This window comes from Mus musculus, chromosome 5, assembly GCF_000001635.26.
Source record: "Mus musculus strain C57BL/6J chromosome 5, GRCm38.p6 C57BL/6J".
Lineage (NCBI taxonomy): Eukaryota > Metazoa > Chordata > Mammalia > Rodentia > Muridae > Mus > Mus musculus.
In genome coordinates, this window is record NC_000071.6 from 21,785,265 (window position 1) to 21,805,708 (window position 20,444).

At 42.1% G+C, this 20,444-nt stretch overlaps 1 protein-coding gene across 2 annotated transcripts; it reads left to right on the forward strand.

Moving 5' to 3' along the window:
- Positions 1-10: 10 nt before the first annotated feature.
- Positions 11-18,523, forward strand: Psmc2 (proteasome (prosome, macropain) 26S subunit, ATPase 2). Of its 2 annotated transcripts, NM_011188.4 has the most exons (13): positions 11-253; positions 1,386-1,620; positions 9,844-9,881; positions 10,499-10,580; positions 11,269-11,368; positions 14,159-14,290; positions 14,672-14,744; positions 15,280-15,375; positions 15,944-16,108; positions 17,262-17,349; positions 17,806-18,008; positions 18,102-18,198; positions 18,283-18,523. In NM_011188.4, exons 2-13 carry the CDS (start codon positions 1,551-1,553, stop codon positions 18,438-18,440), a joined length of 1,302 nt encoding a protein of 433 aa, NP_035318.2. In that variant the 5' UTR covers positions 11-253; positions 1,386-1,550; the 3' UTR covers positions 18,441-18,523. The 2 variants fall into 2 exon arrangements, with proteins under 2 accessions (NP_035318.2, NP_001355590.1); NM_001368661.1 differs by lacking the exon at positions 11-253 and having other exon boundaries at positions 1,483-1,620.
- Positions 18,524-20,444: the final 1,921 nt, after the last annotated feature.

Consider the following 20,444-nt stretch of genomic DNA (forward strand, 5'->3'; position numbering starts at 1 on the left):
TACTTCCTCTGTGACTCTAAACCGACCGGAGACCAAGGAGCTCGAAGGAACAGTTCCTAGACGCATCAGTTCCTACGTGAAAAGGATTGTTTTGGTTTTTGTTTTGTTTTTTTGTTTGTTTTTTCACGTGAGAGCAAGACGGAGGAAATAATTTTGAAAAAGAACTTCACTCACTTTTGTCACCCAGGCCGGCCTCTAACTTGTGAATATCCTGTTTAAATCTCCCAAGTGCTGAGCTACCACCAATCTCTAGGTACCTCATAAAAGTGGAATCATATAACTATATATCATTGTATTGTTATATTAATAATGTTATATATTATAACATTGTCTCTATGTGAGCGGTGTATTCACTAGTATAATGGTCACAGAATTTATTTTTTTAAGGCCAAATAATACTATATTCCCATAACCACATTTTTGTTTACCCATCTTATGTATTTGGGTACTTGGGTTATTCTTCATTTGGCCTTTGCTAATGCAGCTATAAATAGGGCTGTACACGGATCTCTTTGAAATCCTATTTCCAACTTTTTGGCATTTGATATTTAGCAGTAGGATAACTAGTTTATATAGATTTTATTTTAGTTATTTTCAGTTTTTCGCAAGCACTGCAGTATTTTACACCAACAGTGTAAACAGCATCTATTTTTTTTTTCAACATCCGGTCAAACTTTCTTTTTAAACATAATAGTGATCCATGGGTCGGTCATGGTGGCGCACAGCCTTTGTCGCAGCAGATACCTCTAAGTTCTCAGACAGCCTGATCTGTTGCTAGATAGCCAGGACCACGCAGAGCCAGTCTTAAGAAGGAGAGAGAGAAAGAGAGAGGGGAAGGAGGAGGAGAAGGAGGAGGAGGAGGAGGAGGAGGAGGAGGAGGAGGAACCATCCTAAAGAGAATGACGTGCTTTTGATTTTAACATCCTTTCATGCGTCCGTTTATTGGCATTTGTGTATCTCCTCTAGAGAAATATGTCCAAATTCTTTACCTACTTTCCTTCCCTCTATCTTTTAATCTTCCCTCCTCCTTTCCTGTCATAACAACCAGATTCCTTTCTTGTTGTGGATCTTTGTATAACCTGGATACACACTCCCTAACAGAAATGCATTATCTTTATTCAATTTGTAGATCTAGCCACCAATTAACTGCGTCCAAACTGCCAGGCATTCTACAAGGCCTGCTCTGTAGCGCCTTTCCAGTCTTGCGAGGCAAACTATTTAGAGATGAAATAAACTACCCGCCTATGTGTATTATTTACTAGTGACTAAATCACGATTTTAGGTCATCAACTGAGCTAGGGCTAATCTTGGACGTTCCTATTCGGGTATCTAAAAAAGACTGGAGTTGTGAGGGAGCGGGGTGAACACGCGTTTCCTTCCACCAGACAACCCTTCCTCCCGTCAGCCGTGCGTGCAGTCCCCAGATGTCCAGGGAACCGGCGCCCGGGCGCGGAGCTACTTCCGGTGGGGAAGAGAAAGGGAAGACACCAGCGGAAGCGGGAAAGGTGCTGTGTAATCACCGAGACGCGGAGGCACTTGCGGCTTCTAAAATGCCGGATTACCTAGGTGCGGACCAGCGGAAAACCAAAGAGGAGGAGAAGGACGACAAGCCCATCCGAGGTGAGAGGACACGGGCCGGGAGCGGCCGGCGCTGGCACCGCAGAGGCGCAGGATTCCCGCCGCCTCGGTGCCCTGCCGGCCTTAGATCCGAGCGGTGACCGCTCTGGGCCGCAGCCCCGTCTGTCTGTCTGTCTGCCTCACGTCCGCCCCCTCGAATATTTTACCAGGCGCTGAGGTTCTGTATCTCCTGAAGTCTTGCAGGTCTTCAAAAAGTGGCCAGCCAGGTGGGCTGTGAATTCTACCTCCCGGCCCTGTTCCCTCCTTCCCAGTTGTAGCAGCTTGGCTACAGATTGTCACTGTGTAGCGACAATCCTGAAACACGATGGTACAAGAGAGATAGAAGAGATAAACTCTCATCTTGACCCCATGATTCCAGCCACGAAGTGAATTGCCATTTTACTCTTTTTTTTCTAGATATTTTTAACAAGACTCGAGTGTGTCTGTCATAATGTGTCTTGCTGTATATCAGCATCTTGAATTTAGAGATTTCGTGATAGCAAGTGCTGTTCCCTCCATGTGCTTATTGTCCTATGTTGTGGTAGTACAATAACATTTAATTATTGGTGGAGATTTCGATTGTTAACAGTTCACAAATGACCGTGTTATAGAACCTATCACATGGAAGTTACAGGCTAAATTCTAGAAGCAGGGGTATCATTATTGCCAAATGACTCCCACAGAGACTAGGCTTGTTGACATTTTTTTTCACTCATGTATGATATGTAGTCAAAATTTGGATGTAATCTTCATCCCCACACCTTTTTTAGTTTTTTCCCCCACTCCCCTCTTTTTTGCTCTTGTTTTGTTTTGTTTGTTTTGTTTTGTTTTTTACCATTTTTAGCTTTATCTTCATACTTAGTTTTAAATTTCTTTTACCTTAAGAACTATTTTTCAATGTTGCTGTGTCTCGCTCTTCCCTTTCTTAACAACTTCAACTCTCCTAGCACCTATCCTTCACCATTTATGCTGCTTCTCTCAGAGAAAGCATTTTTATCTTCACTGACTCTGCCACATGACTTAAACGTGTTTTACACCGTTGAGAGTTTCAGGAACTCCGGCCCTATTGGAAAACTTAGTCAGAAAGTTTGTATGTCATCTGTTTATACTAACCTATGTCTTTCTCTGGATGTAATAATTTTGCAGTTCAAGTATGACTAAAGTGTGTTGGATTTTAAGTGCATCTTATATGATCTTTACAGAAACATTGTGAAGGTAAAGTTCTCTTTGTGTTAGATGATGAAATGAATGCTGGAGAAATGAAATGGATTGCCTAAGGTAACCTTGTAGCTATGACTTATTCTTACCTAGCCATGAGGTTGCTGCAGTTTCAAGCCTCATGATCTTTTGTCCCCTGTCTTGGTTCTGTGGCATCCTTTTAAATGGGAGTTTGATACCCTGGGATCACCTGACTCCTGGTGACTGTCATCCCAGTCTAATGACGCTTAGATTCACTCCATTTTCACTTCTAAAGTGGCAAACTTCCCATCATACTTTATGCTCTTCCTTTTTAACTCTGGGAACTTCATTGTTTCATATCTCTTTCTGCGTATAGGCTATCCACATTATTCAAACCATTTCAACCTTATCTATCAATTTACTTCAACTCAGGCTTTGGGTTCACCCGGCCCCTCCTGCTGATTGTTCGTGCTGTTGACTGCACTTGGCCAGAGTCTCATCCTCTTCCTCAAGCCCTCAGTTTAGCTCCTGTGCTCCTGGCTGATGGATGGATGACCTTTCTCCTTTTCCTCAAGAGTTCTCTTCTGCGTTACCTCTCACTCAGTTCTGCCTCAGAGGACTCAGTGCCAGTCTCTGTCAAGTCTAACCTCATGTCTGTTCCTGGTCTTACCTCTCCTTCTCCCCTGGGACTCAGTCACTACTCCAGTGTGTGTTCCTATAGAATTTTCTCCTTTTGTTTCTCTAAATATACTAATATCTACTTTGTCTTAAAAGCATACATTTGAGAAAACCTATTATCTCTTTTCTATCTACAACCCATTTTCCTCATTGTCTCCTCTCCCTCCCTGCCGTCTTTCCTCTCTTTTTCTCCCCCTCCCTCCCCTCTGTCCTTTCTTTCTTTCCTTCTCTCTCCCTCTTCCACTCCCTTCCTTTCTTCCTTTCCCTCTCTCCCTTCCTTTCCTTCTTTCTCTTGCCTAGACAGCTGAAAGAATGAAGTCGGTATTAGGAGGACCTAGATGTATGTCTTGGTGCTGATTCTTACTAACTGGCCATGTGATAACAAAGAAGTCACCTAAGTGTTCTCTCCAGTGTAGTTTGGAAGCAATTATGTATGTGGGATGTAGTATACATCCGTTGTCTCTAATCACTGTAATTCACACAGTGACTTGAACAGATGGTGACTTCTGTTGCCCTGACTGCAGCTGCTTTGCTAGGCAACCTTACTAAGCTTCTCTAGCTGAGCTTTACTGCTTGTCTTCTTTGCTGCTTCTCTGTCCTTCATTGTCTTCTATAATCGTTTCTCCAGAATTTCCTCCATTCACGTCTGGAACTGTCTCTTCTCATATGGCTCAGTTAACGTTTTTTTCCCCGTTCTCTCTAGTCTAGAAAGGTTTATTGTGGGAGGTGGCAGGCAGGTAGGGTCAGCCCTTGGCAGCTGCTTTCCTTGAGGTCACTAGTAGGCTGCTCAGCTCCTCATGGCTTCCTCTTGGTTCATTCCCCACCTTCTTGATGAATTTGAGTTCCATTTGTTCTTGGAGACCTTGGATACATTTCATAAAGCCACACACTTCCTGGAGCATCTCTTCAAGGAATTTGGTGTGGTTAGAGTGAGGCATCGACACCTTGTGATCTTTGTTGAGGCCCATGGCTACTATTCTACAGTGGCAGCCAGGACCAGAAGGACAGGGTCACTTGGAGCCCAGTTAATCTTTTTTACTTCATGTTGGTACTGAAACTTTACTTTCTGATTTCTCTGCCTGTGTTGACAAGTGGGGTGTGTTAGGCTAGCTGGTGTTAGGGATTTTTGAGATTACCATTAGATTCTGAAATTTATAGGACAAGTCATAGAACTTAGACAGTTATAGTTGTGACTGTGGCTTTATTGTGGTTAGATGCAAAGACAAAAGGGACAGTGGAGGAAACCAGAAATAAGAATTGCATGGATGCTCCTGATTGTCTCAACAAGATGGGATGGTGTGATAATTAATTATAAGTGTGGGAAGAGTGTTAGAGACTCAGTGCCAGAACCCAGTGGTTTTGGGTTTTTGTTTTTACTGGGGGTTGGATAGTTAGGCAGGTTTTGCTTCACCCATACCGAAATTCCAGACTCTCAGAAGGAAAGTTGGTGTTATACATAAGCTGTTATTTGTGCAAATAAATAGTTTGGCACAGTGATCGACTCTTAGTTTTGAAATGATCAGAACTCCCCAAATCCAAGTTTTCATTCAGCAAACAGGCTTCCAAAGGGTAGCAGGCCAGCTGACTCTTCTTTGTAGGTAAGAGATACCAAAGCTTAGGAAAATTGACGTGGATTAAGGTGTCTCTCTGCTAACCAGGTTCTCTAGTTATTATTTCTGTACATTGAGGTTCCCAGGCACAGAGCCTGAGAAATGTTTGATTCTTCTCTTCCTTGGCTCCCAATTTACTCTGCTAACGTGTGCTAACGTGTGCTAACGTGTGCGCTGCAGATTCTTACTCTTGGGGCTTATCTAGTTCTGGCTCCCCCCACCCCCTTTTTTTTTTTTTTTTTTTTTTTTTTTTTTTTGCAGTACTAGGGATTAAACTTGCAGCTTCTTTTCTTTTTTTTTCCAGACAGGTTTTTTTCTGTGTAGTCTTAGCAGTCCTCATCTGTAGACCAGGTTAGCCTCAGACTCAGAGATTCACCTGCCTCTGCCTCCTTACTCCTGAGAATAAAGTCGTGAACCTTTACTGCCTGGCACTTCCAGCTTCTTACATGCTAAGGCCAACTTTGTCTTATAATTTACACCACTGTGAGAGTCTTGTGACTCCGGATTGGCCTCGTATACTCCATTTTGCTGCATAGCTAGTCCTTCTTAAGATGTAGTTTTGTGGGTTTTTTTTTTTTAGACAGAGTCTTTGCATGTAGCCTTGGCTGTCCTGGAACTTGCTTAGTAGACCAGTATTAACTCAAACTGCTTACCTCTGTCTCCCGAGTGCTGGAATTAAAGGCCACCATGCCCAGCTGAGATAGAGTTTTAATGTTAAGATGTGCTGTGGTCCTGGCACTGTCCACTACTATGTCCCTTTACTCTGACAAGAGTGCTGCTTCACCCAGACTCTGGTGTTGCTTGCTTTGGTTGCCGTTAACTAAGTGCACTCTCTACTCGGGACACTTCAAAAGAGCCCATCCTTCTCTATGGAAACCATCTTCCTGGATTGAAAAATGTTTCTTTAAAATATGTACAGTGGATTTTAAAAATATTTGTTTATTGGTGCTTTGCTCACACATATGTATGTATGATACCTGTGATCCTGGTAGGTATTTATTCTTTATTTTACAGCAGTGATGTTACTCGCTGAGGCTATCCCACTAACAGAGTCCAGAGTTGGGATTAGTTTCTATCAGTCTTGGCTGAGCTCCTACCTGTCCTATCACCTCTGTGTGAGACCCTTGAGACAGGATCACTTTCTGTTCATGCTCTTGAATGCCCACAGAAGCACATGACTATTGACTTAGGGATCACAGTTAAGTCTTAGTGACAAGGCAGATTCACAATGCATAGTGTACCACTAAAGAGGTATAAACTATGTCTCATTCAGAGATAGACTTAATAATTTATAATACCTGATAACATTTAGGTAATTATCGTCTAGGACTTCTTCATATTTTTAAAACAAAAGACATTTGTAAAGACAAATTATATGCATGGTCAATATTTTTAACCTTAATTGACTTAATACTTGAGTAGCTATCTGTAAGAACTGTTGTAACATGTAGTTTCTACTACTCTGCTTCAAGCTCCAGGCGGACTATGCTACCAGCACTCTTGTGGGTGTGCATCCCCCCCACCCGGCAACAGTTCCAGCCTCTCCCAGGTTCCTTGTATCTGTGGATGACACACACACACACACACACACACACACACACACACACACACACTAGCTTACTTTTGATATGCTTTTAGCTCAATGCTGGGCACTTCTACGCCTCCCTTACCTTCACTCCCAGCTCACCACCTCTAAATCTGCCCTCAGCTTTTCTAATTTCCCAACTGCTATCCCAAGCCCAGTCAGGGAAGTGGCCACTGGCCACTCCACCACAGATCTCACATGGCTGGTGGCTCTCCTTCCAAAGCATGGCGAATCCTTTTTCCTCCTACTGCATTCTTAGCCTGCCTGTAGGAACCTGGAAGTCTCACCTCTTCTGCCCAGCCATTGGCCCTAGCATCTTTATTAATCAATCAAGAACCAATGGGGGAACAGGACCTTCAGTGTTTACAAGCAGATTCTCAGTCAAAGCAACAGAACCACTCCCTACAAACTGTTGTCATTTTAATAGCTGCTTTGTATTTCTGTCTTGTGTTTTCTTTTGTGTTTTTTATTTGAGTTTCCCTGGGTAGCCCTGGCTGTCTTTGAACTTGGACTGTAGACCAGGCTGGCCTTGAGCTCAGATTCTCCTGACTCTGCCTCCCAAGTGCTGGGATTGAAGGTGTTAGTCATTACTACCCAGCTGCTGCTTTGTATTTCATTGTATGAATACAGCATGATTTAAAAAGAACAAAACAAAACAAAAAAACCCAAGATCCATAGTGGGTATGTTTTATTTGTGCAGTATATAAGTATATAAAATGGTAATCTTTTTTTAAATTTAAAAAAAAATTTTTTATTAGATATTTTATTCATTTACATTTCAAATGCTATCCCAAAAGTCCCCTATACCCTCCCCCTGCCCTGCTCCCCTACCCACTCACTCCCACTTCTTGGCCCTAGCATTCTCCTGTACTGGGGCATATAAAGTTTGCAAGACCAAGGGACGTCTCTTCCCAATGATGGCTGACTAGGCCATCTTCTGCTACATATGCAGCTAGAGACATGAGCTCTGGGGGTACTGGTTAGTTCATATTGTTGTTCCACCTATAGGGTTGCAGACCCCTTCAGCTCCTTGGGTGCTTTCTCTAGCTCCTCCATTGGGGGCCCTGTGTTCCATCCAATAGATGACTGTGGGCATCCACTTCTGTATTTGCCAGGCATGGCCTCACAAGAGACAGCTATATCAGGGATCTTTCAGCAAAATCTTGCTGGCATATGCAATATTGTCTGCGTTTGGTGGCTGATTATGGGATGGATTCTCGGGTGGGGCAGTTTCTGGATGGTCCATCCTTTCGTCTTAGCTCCTAATTTTGTCTCTGTAACTCCTTCCATGGGTATTTTGTTCCCTATTCTAGGGAGGAATGAAGTATCCACGCGTTGGTCTTCCTTCTTCTTGATTTTCTTGTGTTTTGCAAATTGTATCTTGGGTTTTCTAGGTTTCTGGGCTAATATCCACTTATCAGTGAGTGCATATCAAGTGACTTCTTTTGTGATTGGGTTACCTCACTCATTTGCCTAAGAATTTCATAAATTCATTGTTTTTAATAGCTGAGTAGTACTCCATTGTGTAAATGTACCACATTTTCTGTATCCATTCCTCTGTTGAGGGGCATCTAGGTTCTTTCCAGCTTCTGGCTATTATAAATAAGGCTACTATGAACATAGTAAAAAATGTGTCCTTATTACCAGTTGGAACATCTTCTCAGTATATGTCCAGGAGAGGTATTGCTGGATCTTCTGGTAGTACTATATCCAGTTTTCTGAGGAACCACCAGACTGATTTCCAGAGTGGTTGTACAAGCTTGCAATCCCACCAACAATGGAGGAGTGTTCCTCTTTCTCCACATCCTCGCCAGCATCTGCTGTCACCTGAATTTTTGATCCTAGCCATTGTGACTGGTTGAGGTGGAATCTCAGGGTTGTTTTGATTTGTATTTCCCTGATGATTAAGGATGTTGAACATTTTTTTAAGTGTTTCTCAGACTTTCAGTATTTCTCAGTTGAGAATTCTTTGTTTAGCTCTGTACCCCATTTTTAATGGGGTTATTTGAATTTCTGGAGTTCAGCTTCTTGAGCTCTTTGTATATATTGGATATTAGTCCCCTATCAGATTTAGGATAGGTAAAAATTCTTTCCCAATCTCTTGGTGGCCTTTTTTTTTTTTTTTTTTTTTTTAATTAGTACTGGTCATGTGCAGCGAGTCGAGTCAGTTTTTTTTTTTTTTTAAGATGTATTTATTAGTATATCTTAGTACACTGTAGCTGTCTTCAGATGCACCAGAAGAGGGCATCAGATCTCATCAACCACCATGTGGTTGCCAAGATTTGAACTCAGGACCTTCGGGAGAGCAGTCGGTGCTCTTAACCACTGAGCCATCTCGCCAGCCTGGCCTTTTTGTCTTATTGACAGTATCTTTTGCCCTACAGAAGCTTTGAAGTTTCATGAAGTCCCATATGTTGATCCTTGATCTTACAGCACAAGCCATTGCTGTTCTGTTTAGGAATTTTTCCCCTGTGCCCATATCTTCGAGGCTTTTTCCCACTTTCTCCTCTATAAATTTCAATGTCTCTGGTTTTATGTGGAGGTCTTTGATCCACTTAGACTTGAGGTTTGTACAAGGAGATAAGAATGGATCGATTCACATTCTTCTACATGATAACCGCAAGTTGTGCCAGCACCATTTGTTGAAAATGCTGTCTTTTTTTCCACTGGATGATTTTAGCTCCCTTGTCAAAGATCAAGTGACCACAGGTGTGTGGGTTCATTTCTGGGTCTTCAATTATATTCCATTGATCTACCTGTCTGTCACTGTACCAGTACCATGCAGTTTTTATCACAATTGCTCTGTAGTACAGCTTGAGGTCAGGCATGGTGATTCCACCAGAGGTTCTTTTATTGTTGAGAATAGCTTTTGCTATCCTAGGTTTTTTATTATTCCAGATGAATTTGCAAATTGCCCTTTCTAACTCAGTGAAGAATTGAGTTGGAATTTTGATGGGGATTGCATTGAATCTGTAGATTGCTTTCAGCAAGATAGCCATTTTTACTATATTAATCCTGTCAATATAAAATGGTAATCTTGTGTGTAATTCATTCTTCCCTCGTCTTTCTCAGGTTTTGGAACTCCGTTACAATATTTTGATTTGAACAGAAACGGTGACCAGCTTCCCTCTCTTGTTGAACTTCATGTTAATTTTTGTTTCTGTTTTGTTTTAGCTCTGGATGAAGGGGATATTGCCTTGCTGAAAACTTACGTAAGTCTTTCAAATGGCTACAACGTGAAGATGTTTTGTGTTTAAAAAAAAATCTTGTTTTTATTTTGTCTTTCTAAACTGATTAGAAAGGACTGTCAAAGAGCTCACACTAATTAAGAGGAGTTCTCTGCCCAAAGTTTCCATCTAGATGACAACAGAGTGGGTATGCAGCATGCCTGACCCTACTCCCGGTCTTTATACAACCTCTAATAATGAGGGCTAAAATATCGAAAGATATTTAAATGACTTGTGTAAATGTTCACTGTAATTAAAATGATTGTGACAAAATTAGATTTGAAATGGAAAATGTAAGTGCCTAGAAATAGGCTACTTTCCAGCTAGGTGTGGTAGCTCTTGCCTCTCACCCAGCATGAAGGTGAGGCCAGCCAGGACTACTTAGTAAGGTGCAGATCAGCTAGCTACAGGGTGAGCCTGTCAGAGCATGCAGAAGTCGCTGCTTTAGGACCTGAATGTCTGAATGCTCTCCCTCCTCTGGTCTCACGCCCCAGGTTCTGGTACAGTAAGGCTCATCAGAGTGTTGACGCTAAAAGTTGTATGTGACATTAGCAAGCTGCTGATATTCATATGTTCTAATTAAGCTGATCTTTGTCACCTAGGGCCAAAGTACTTATTCAAGGCAGATCAAGCAGGTTGAAGATGACATTCAACAACTTCTCAAAAAAATTAATGAGCTCACTGGTACGTATTTATCCCAACTTCTTTCCTTACATGAATTGTTCGTTGTGCTAAAAAAAATTTAAATATAAATTTGAAGTTAAATTATGACTTAGAGATTTTAAAGGAAATTTGGCCACATTTAACACTCTCTTGCTACATACTCTTGCACAACTGTGTTTAATCCTTATGTAATTAAGTAACATCATCCTTTACACAAATAATATTTCTGCTGGTCAAAGCCTAGCTCAGCAAACTCTAATACATCAAAAATGTATATTGATTTTAAAATGTGATTTTTTTAAATCCAGTATGGATATTGTCTGGTTCTTGACATTTTCTTAGAACTTAAATAGTGAAATCTTACAGTACAAGAAAACAAAACAAAGCAAAAGTCAAGTAGGCATTACATTTTTTGGTCTGATTGCTTTTGGGCAGTGGTTTTGGGTGGGGCTATGGGGTAATGATTCTGTTTGAAGCCATTAGGCAGTGCCAGGAGGCAGCTTGATCCCTGTGATGTGCAGAAAGGTAGCACTTGTAATATATGTATAGTGGCTAGAACCAGGGTGCTGCTAAGCATCCTACAAATTGTACAGAGCAGTCCCTGGGGAAGGAGTTACTCACTCCCAATGCCAGCAGTGCTGGGGTTGAAGAAGCTAGTCTTAGGGTCGTGTGCTACGTTTGCCGACTTGTGTCATCGTTCTCTTTGTAGGTATTAAAGAGTCTGACACTGGGTTGGCACCTCCGGCCCTCTGGGATTTGGCTGCAGACAAACAAACACTTCAGAGTGAACAGCCATTACAGGTGGCAAGGTATGCACAATGCTCTTTAGGGATTTATTTTTATTTCTAAGCAGATTTTAGAGATTGGGATTAATACAGTACTTAAAAGATTTTTTTGTTTCACATTTCATAAATAAAGCTTTCTAGAAGCATCTTGAGTTAGAATTCTCTATCTTAAGTAGTTACTAACATATGTGAAGTTGTGATCATATCAAAGTGGAGATGCTCAGACGGTGCAGAGGCCAGTGGGAGCCTCAGTGCTCGCAGTGCAGCCATCCTTCCGTCCTCTCCTGCATCTCCTGCATCTCTGTCCTCTCCTGCATCTTCCCACGTGACAGCATGCACAGAAGGAGTCTGCAGTCCTTGTGGGTTTATTGCATTTATTTATTGTGTGTGAGCACTGTCATGTGCACAGTGTGGGTTGGAGTGAGAGGTAACTGTTAGGAGTCCTCCCCATTGCCATGTAGGTTCAGGGAGTAAATGCAGAATGCCCGAGTTTGGTGGCAGCCCCTACGACCTGCTGAGCCATCTCACCAGCTCCTTGAGGGTTTTTTATTTGTTTCTTAGTTCGATTTTTATTTTGTTTGAGACAGGATTTCTCTGTGTAGCCCTGGCTGTCCTGGAATTCATTCTGTAGACCAGGCTGGCCTTGAACTCAGAGATCTGCCTGCCTCTGCCTCCCGAGTGCTGGGATTAGAGGTGTGCACCACCACAAATGGCTGATGTGTTTCGTTTTTGAGTCTGCCTTGCAAATATAGCTCTGGTGGCCTAGAGCTTTGTATGTGGACGTGACTGACTTGAAGTTGGATGGTCCTTTAGTTTGTGTCCTGAATGCTGGGATTACAAACCTGCGATGCCATGCCTCGCCCAGACCCAGCTCCACCCCTTTTGGTGGATCCGTCGTGTTCTGGAGTGCTTTCTTACTGACACTGAGTGTGAGGCTGTGCTTTCTCACGCTTACTGTCACTGATCTTGACACATGGCTTCCTTAGGGCTTTGAAGATAACTTGTGATACTTACAGTTGCTGTTTAACGAAACCAGCACCTTAGCTACCTGAGGGACAGTTTCTATAGATGATTTACTTTTTCTATCTCAGGGCCATGATTTCTTGCTTCTTCTGATGTGCTGTACGTTTTCTGGGATGTGGTTCAGTAATGGCTGTTCGCCCTGGATGAGAAAACAGTAACTGGCATTGTTTTTTTTTAACAATTTATTCATTATTATAAATAAGTACACTGTAGCTGACTTCAGACACACCAGAAGATGTTGTCAGATCTCATTACAGGTGATTATGAACCACCATGTGGTTGCTGGGATTTGAACTCAGGACCTTCGGAAGAGCAGTTAGTGCTCTTACCCACTGAGCCATCTCTCCAGCCCTATTTTTAATGTTTTTAAAAGTTAAATATTAACTCTAATGGGATACCACACCATGTGTTTAGAGGTCAGACAAAATTTTGTGGAAATTGATTCTTTTCACCAGATGGATCTTAGAAATAAATCAAAGTCAGATCATTAGGCTTGGCAACACCTTGGCACCTTGGCACCTTTTCCCGCTGAGCCGCATACGCCGCTTTTTACCAAAAAAAGGAAAAAAATATTTATATTGTTATAGTCCGTTAGTGATTTTCAGGGTTCCAAAATATTGACTTTTTTTCTTTTTTTTTTTTTCTGAATAGTTCTGCTAGCATTCTTACTGCTTTTTTCAGTAAAGATAGGCTGTTGAAGGTCTTTATTCAGCCATATTGTAAATCAAAGTTTCTGAATATATACTTCTTTCTTTTTTTAAAGATAGAATCTCACTCTGTAGCCTAGGCTGGTCTCAAATTTGTAGTGATTCTCCTGCCTCTGACTCCAAGTGTTGGGATTATAGGCATGGGAAAACGTACCCTGCCTACTTTTTGAACTGTAGATTAGCCAGATCCCAGATGCAGTAGTACCTGGTGGCCGCCCTTACCTGTCATTGTAGCTCAGGAGGCTTGCCGTGTGCGTGCTGTCAACCTCAGCTACAATTAGACCATGTCTTAAACCAAAAGACAAATGAGCTCTCCCCACTCCTACTCCCACCCCACCCCCACTACCTTCCCCATGATTAAAAATACCAAAAACCTCCCTCTGTGCCTATGAAGCAGCAGCCAGCCAGTCAGCTAAAGTAATAATACACGGAATTTTCCTTATCACATGTGCTAGAAACAAAATACTTCTCTGTCAGTTATGTCAGCATGCCACGCTGGAAGCTGCTGTGTATTTCTCTGTTTTTGTTGCTATGGTTTATGCAATAGCTGCCCTATATGAATTATATATTCAATTTTCTATTTTCTTTAATAGATAGTTGGATACACATGGCATTATATTTTAACCTTTACCAGATCTCTCAGAGTGAATATTTTCAGATTAAAAATCACAACAAAAATGGATTTTAAATGTGAACCCAGGGGAAAAATGAAAACACATAATTACTAAATTTTATATAAGACACATGGCTATGCTCTTACAGGGAAAATGAAAAGGGAAGCCACTTAAGACAAAAAGGTGTCTGATAATGAAGGGACATGAAGAAGAAAGTCCCGCTTGAGAACCACTAATGACACTTGTGGGTTTAGTTTTTCTGGGGAAGGGTATTATCTGAAATTTTTATGGCCTAAGTCTGAGAGGCCCTGGGGGCTGGGCAGAAGGATCTTGAGCAGTGGCCCTGTGTCTGCAGTTTTGGTCTGCACTTGTTCCTTATTGCCCTGCCTGCCCTGGGAGCGATCCGCTAACACGACCTCACCGTTGGTGGTTTGGGTTCCTTACTCTCATGAAGCCTTTTGCTGTGGTAGATGTACGAAGATAATCAACGCTGATTCGGAGGACCCAAAATACATCATCAATGTGAAGCAGTTTGCCAAGTTCGTGGTGGATCTCAGTGATCAGGTGGCACCCACTGACATTGAAGAAGGGATGAGAGTCGGGTAAGCTGGCACCATGCCTTCATGTTGAATGAGAAAACAGAGTGCCGTAGAGTACTAAGGGCTGGTGCAACCCCAGGCTTTCCTCCTCTGTGAGCTCCTTGGCCTCACAGCAGCGTAGCCTTCCTGTTCCCACCGTTTTGTCTTGTACATGGCTTGATGTGTCCCAGTTAAGGACGCTCAGCTAAGGTGGAGGCAGCACTGCCTGAGAACAGTTAATGAGGACTGACTGGATGCCTGTAGACTTCCTAAAAAGTCACTCTATAACTTTCCTCTTCGTAATTTCTCTTTTGCTTACCTATAATTTGGTCTTAAACACTAGCTAGAAAAAGTCCTCTGAAAACTTAAAGAGCATCTATTTTGTTTTTATTTTTACTTCTGTAGTGTGGACAGAAATAAATACCAAATTCACATTCCACTACCTCCTAAGATCGACCCAACAGTTACCATGATGCAGGTAAGAAACCTGGGGGAGGGGACTGGCATGACTTTAATATAATTGCAAGCCAGGCATATAGTGCTCCCATCTATAACACCAGCATTTGGAAGGCTTAGGCAGAAGGATTGCCACAAACTAAAGGCAGCCTGGGCAACATAGTGAGCTTGAGGCTAGCCTGGGCTACAAAGCAAAAGCCTATTTCATAAAAACAAACAAAGCCCCCCCCCCCCCACAAAAAAGCAATTGTATCTATTCCAAAAGAGTTTGAAGCTTTTAAGCAGTTAATGGAGCTTATGCCCTAAAAAGTTACCAAAAAATGAAAAGGATTTTTGAGACGTCTTTATCAGTAATTGTCACTTATGTCATAATATGTAGCACAACAAATAGTTCTAGGACACCGCAATTAATCTCCTAACTTATACTAAATAGTTCTAACTCCTTTTTTATGAACATTCTTGTTACAGACTGGTTGTTATGGTATTAGGTTTCCTGTGGAGGATCTGGTCTGCTACTCAAAAGCCTAAGACTATGTTGTATAATCTTTCTTTCCTAGGTGGAGGAAAAACCCGACGTCACATACAGTGATGTTGGTGGCTGTAAGGAACAGATTGAGAAATTGCGAGAAGTAGTTGAAACCCCTCTGCTCCATGTAAGTAGCTGAGTGTCTTGCAGCAACTTTGTGTAAAGACCTGACAGCCTTCTATGCAGTGAGTGCTAGCACTGCCTGTGTTCCCACAGCTAATGAAAGCTTATGACACGGCGGTGGTGGGAAAAGATGGTGAGTTTCAGATGGGAGCAAGCAAAAGAATTGAGTAGCCAGGTGTATTATCAGACAGATCTGTTACTTAGATTGATAAAGGAAATTAGCAGTGGTCGATAGTACTATCTAAGTATGTTACTGTTGCTATATATAGAAGAAAATGGTTGTTTCAGTGACATGAAGAGAAAAAAGTTAAGCCTTAGAGGATAGGAACATGCCATACCTGAAAATTGATTTCTTAGGCACTATAATTTTTAAAGTGAAAATAAGTTGTTAAGGCTGGATAATTAAAGCATTTTTAAAAGTCATTTAGATATATTGATATGATTTTGGTTTAGATATTATACCTTAGAATAAGTAAAAGTACTTTAGATCAAGCATACAAATTATAGATCTAAATTATTGTTTCTGTATATTATTTTTTATCTTTATTGTATAAAATTTGTGTCTGTTACAGCCAGAGAGGTTTGTTAACCTTGGAATCGAGCCTCCAAAGGGTGTACTGCTGTTTGGGCCACCAGGCACAGGCAAGACACTCTGTGCTAGGGCAGTTGCCAATCGGACTGATGCTTGCTTCATTCGAGTTATTGGGTCTGAGCTCGTACAGAAATACGTCGGCGAGGTAAAGTGAATTTGTCAAAATAACGGCATTTATTGTTCTGTGAGAGATATGTGATATTTGCATAAAATTAGACATTAATTCCAATGAGCTGGATGTAAAGTGAATAAGTAATAAGATTAAAATTAAATTGAAAATAATAATTCTTAAGTAGGCTACTTTAAAATTTTTTGAGCAATGTTTCCTCCCCAGAAGAATGGAGTTTAGTGTAGTTTTGGTATGTGAAGTAAAACAAACAAACAAACAAACAAAAACCTCAGAAATGCTGGGTAAACAAAATTTTATCTTAGGGACAGTATTCTGTGGTTTAAAGAGAAAGAAAACATGGGTTGTCTATATGTTGAGCATGGGTATCTATACACATTGTCTAGCTAAATATTTAGGTTAAAGACTAGGGCTGTATATATTATATCTAAAACATACTGTCTAATATGCTTATGGATCACCAGAAGGGCTACCTGACTAGTATGTATTTTAATTTAATATTTTGTTCAAAGCTTAATCAAATTCAGTGTTGAGTAGTTCCAAGTGACAGATCAAATACTTCTGTTAACTCAAGTTTTGCTGGGCTTACTTCACTTAAGAATGTTCATTTCAAGCCAGGCGTGGTGGCGCACGCCTTCAATCCCAGCACTCGGGAGGCAGAGGCAGGTGGATTTCTGAGTTCAAGGCCAGCCTGGTCTACAAAGTGAGTTCCAGGTCAGCCAGGGCTACACAGAGAAACCCTGTCTCCAAAAACAAAAACAAACAAACAAACAAAGAATGTTAATTTCACACCTTCTTGTCTGAACCTTAGTGCTGTTTAGTAGTCAGGAAAGTTATGGAATACTGTGTTGAAGCTAGCAGTATTAATTTGGTAATACAGGTAGCAAACCACGGGGTTGTTTTGTTTTGAGACAGAGTTTCTGTGTTTATCCCTGCCTGTCCTGGAATTCTCTCTACCAAGCCAGCCATGAACTCAGAGATCCACCTGCCTCTGCCTCTTGAGTGCTGGAATTAAAGACATGAGCCGCGCTGCCCGGCTCAAACTTCAGGTATTTTTAAAAAGCTTTAGGTGATACTGATTGAGAATGCTGTTAGGAAAGGTGTGCAGTATATTTATTATAATTTAAAAGATTTTGAAACCAACTCTGTAATAACCAAATTTTCTTATTAGGGAGCTCGAATGGTTCGTGAGCTTTTTGAAATGGCCAGGACAAAAAAAGCCTGCCTTATTTTCTTTGATGAAATTGATGCCATTGGAGGTATGAATGATATTTTATTGATTTAGTTACTTTTTAGTGTGTGTGGTTAAAGGACAAATCTATGGGAGTCAATTCTTTTCTACCATGTTCAAACTGGGCAAAATTCCAGCCCTGAGCAAGGAAAGTGGACACAAGGTCTCATCCCTTCCCATGAAGCAGTTTGCAGTTGGTGCCTGCTGGGAAAGGAGCCCTCGTTATTCTCCAGTGGAGCGTCACAGTTTCTATCACCCTCACCCAGGGCAGGCCTAGGCCAACACAAAACAAACTGGGTTTTGTCTGCTTTTCATTTCATTTTGTTTTGCTTTGAAATATTTTGCTTTGCAATTAGTTTTATAACTTCAAAGTAGGTTGTGCACTTAGCTGTAAGGGAAGGCTGTGAGCCAAGGGGTGGCATTTTCAGGTCCTGAGTGGTGATGCTCGCAGTGGACATGAGCTGCTTCTCTGCCTTCTTCTCAGGGGCTCGGTTTGACGATGGCGCTGGGGGTGACAATGAAGTGCAGAGAACCATGCTGGAGCTCATCAATCAGCTGGATGGCTTTGATCCTCGCGGCAACATCAAGGTGCTCATGGCCACTAACCGCCCTGACACTCTGGACCCAGCGCTCATGAGACCGGGGAGGCTGGACAGGAAGATTGAGTTCAGCTTACCTGACTTAGAGGTCAAAACAGAATTTGATTTTAGAAAAAAATTCTTCAACTTTTGTCTTTTTATACATTTTCATTTTAATATATGTGAATTCCTTAATTTTTAGGGTCGAACGCACATCTTTAAGATTCACGCTCGCTCAATGAGTGTGGAAAGAGACATTCGATTTGAGCTGTTGGCCCGCCTGTGTCCAAACAGTACTGGTGAGTGGCAGGCGGACTCCCTGGTTTCCCGTCGGTCTTCAGGGCTGCCGTAATTAACAGTCGTGTTTTCTCTCTGTCGGACAGGAGCGGAGATTAGAAGTGTTTGCACAGAAGCTGGTATGTTTGCAATCCGAGCACGGAGAAAAATTGCTACAGAGAAGGACTTCTTAGAAGCTGTAAATAAGGTCATCAAGTCTTACGCCAAATTCAGCGCTACTCCCCGCTACATGACATACAATTGAGCCCCAGGGCTCTGAGTGAAAGAACTTCCTGTGCTTTTGTAACTTGTTGCCACCGCACAAAAATAAAAGATTTAAAAACTGTGTCAGTGCTTCCAGATCTCTGTTCCCTGCTGTGCAGTGTTAGTCAGCGTCCCAGCGCACTTATTCTGGAGGACTGATGTAAGTACTCTTAGCCTACCGTAGATCCTTAGGAGGTGCAGAAAGTCCACGTGTCAGGCTCCATTACCCGTTCTGACCTCTGCTACCATCAAAGCACTTCATATGGTGTGTGGCACGTGCATCTCAACGGGGTTTCATATCATATGGTGTGTGGCATGTGCATCACGATGGGGTTTTCCCATAGTAAGGGGTTTTTGAAGTAAGGTTTTGGCCAGACTGGATTGTTTTGTTTGTGGTACACGCACTGAGTTTTTGAATGCTAGGCAAACACCCTACCACTGAACAATATACCCCCTGCGTGGACCGAATGGTTTTTAAAGTTGAAGCATTCATTGTCCGTTCCCTTTTGACCAGTTCCAAATCAGTCTAGAATTGGTGATTTTAATGAACAGTGAAATGTCAGCAGGTAAAGAGGGTTAAATGTGAGGATTTAGGAAATTCAGAATTGTGTAAATTTAGAGAAAAATTGCTTCCTTAATGGTAAAATTCTGATTAAACTCACCTCTACTTTAATTACTTTTAATTGGTTAGATGTATTTTGAGGCAGGGTCCTTCTAGGAGCCCTGGCTGACTTGGAACTCACCATGTAGATTAGGCTGGTCTTGAACTCAGACCTGCCTGCCTTTGTTTCTGCCTCCCAAGTGCTTGGATTAAAGGCTTGTGCCTCCTTGTGGTTGAGTGTAATTTTTAAAAACTCATTTTTGGGCTGGAGAGATGGTTCAGCTGTTACGAGCACTGACTGCTCTTCCAGAGGTCCTGAGTTCAATTCCAGGCACCCACATGGTGGCCCACAGCCATCTGTAATGGGATCCAAAGTCCTCTTTGGTGTGTCTAAAGATAGTGACAGTGTACTCACATACATAAAAATAAAAATTCAAAAAACAAAAAACCAAACTCACTTTCACCTTTGTCCAGGCAGGACCGCACAAAACGCCTTTGTCCTCCCAGCTTAGCTCTGAGAATGGCTACTGCCAACCCCTCTCCCAGCTCCCAGGGAGCTGCAGCCCTAGAGCTGCTTCCCGTGCTTTGGCCAATCTGGCTTCCTTTTTTATTCCTCTGAGCTAGCTCTGCCAGCGGCCAGCTACCACCTTTCCTGGGATGGCTGCAATCAGGCTCCCAGCCCCTCCTGCAATATCAACCAACCCCAACCCTGGGAAAGCCAGGAGCTGCTGTCTGTACTCCCACCAGCCTTTCCCTTGTTCCTTCTGGCTAACATTTCCAAGCTGCCAGCTACCACCCCGGTTCTCTCTCTGCCCACCTATGCTCCACAGAGGAAAAACACTGATAGCTTTATTATCTTAGAACTTGCCAGATAATACGACTGCTGAGCACAAAATCTCTTGCCCTAATGTTATCAGCCAGCCTATATCAGCCACCCTGTTTTGACTTTAATAAGATAAAGAGTTCTTGCTAGTGGAGGCCCATGGATTCCCCAAATCTTCCCAATACCTCCATACCTGACTTTTAAAAACATGGATTCTTATGGGCCAGACAGGGGTCATCATTTTTTGTTTGTTTGTTTTTGTTTTTGATTTTTGAGACAGGGTTTCTCCGTATAGCCCTGGCTGTCCTGGAACTCACTTTGTAGACCAGGCTGGCCTCAAACTCAGAAATCCGCCAGTCTCTGCCTCCCAAGTGCTGGGATTAAAGGCGTGTGCCACCACCGCCCAGCTGGGGTCATCATTTTTACACAGCAAATTCTTTATGAGATGAGCTGTCTCCACAGCCCTTAAATCTTACCCTCCTCAATATTGACACAAAAGCACAATAAACAGTATTTTTATTGAAGTATAATTTTCACAAATAAATTGCTAAATACCAAGGGACTGTACATTTTTAAGTTAG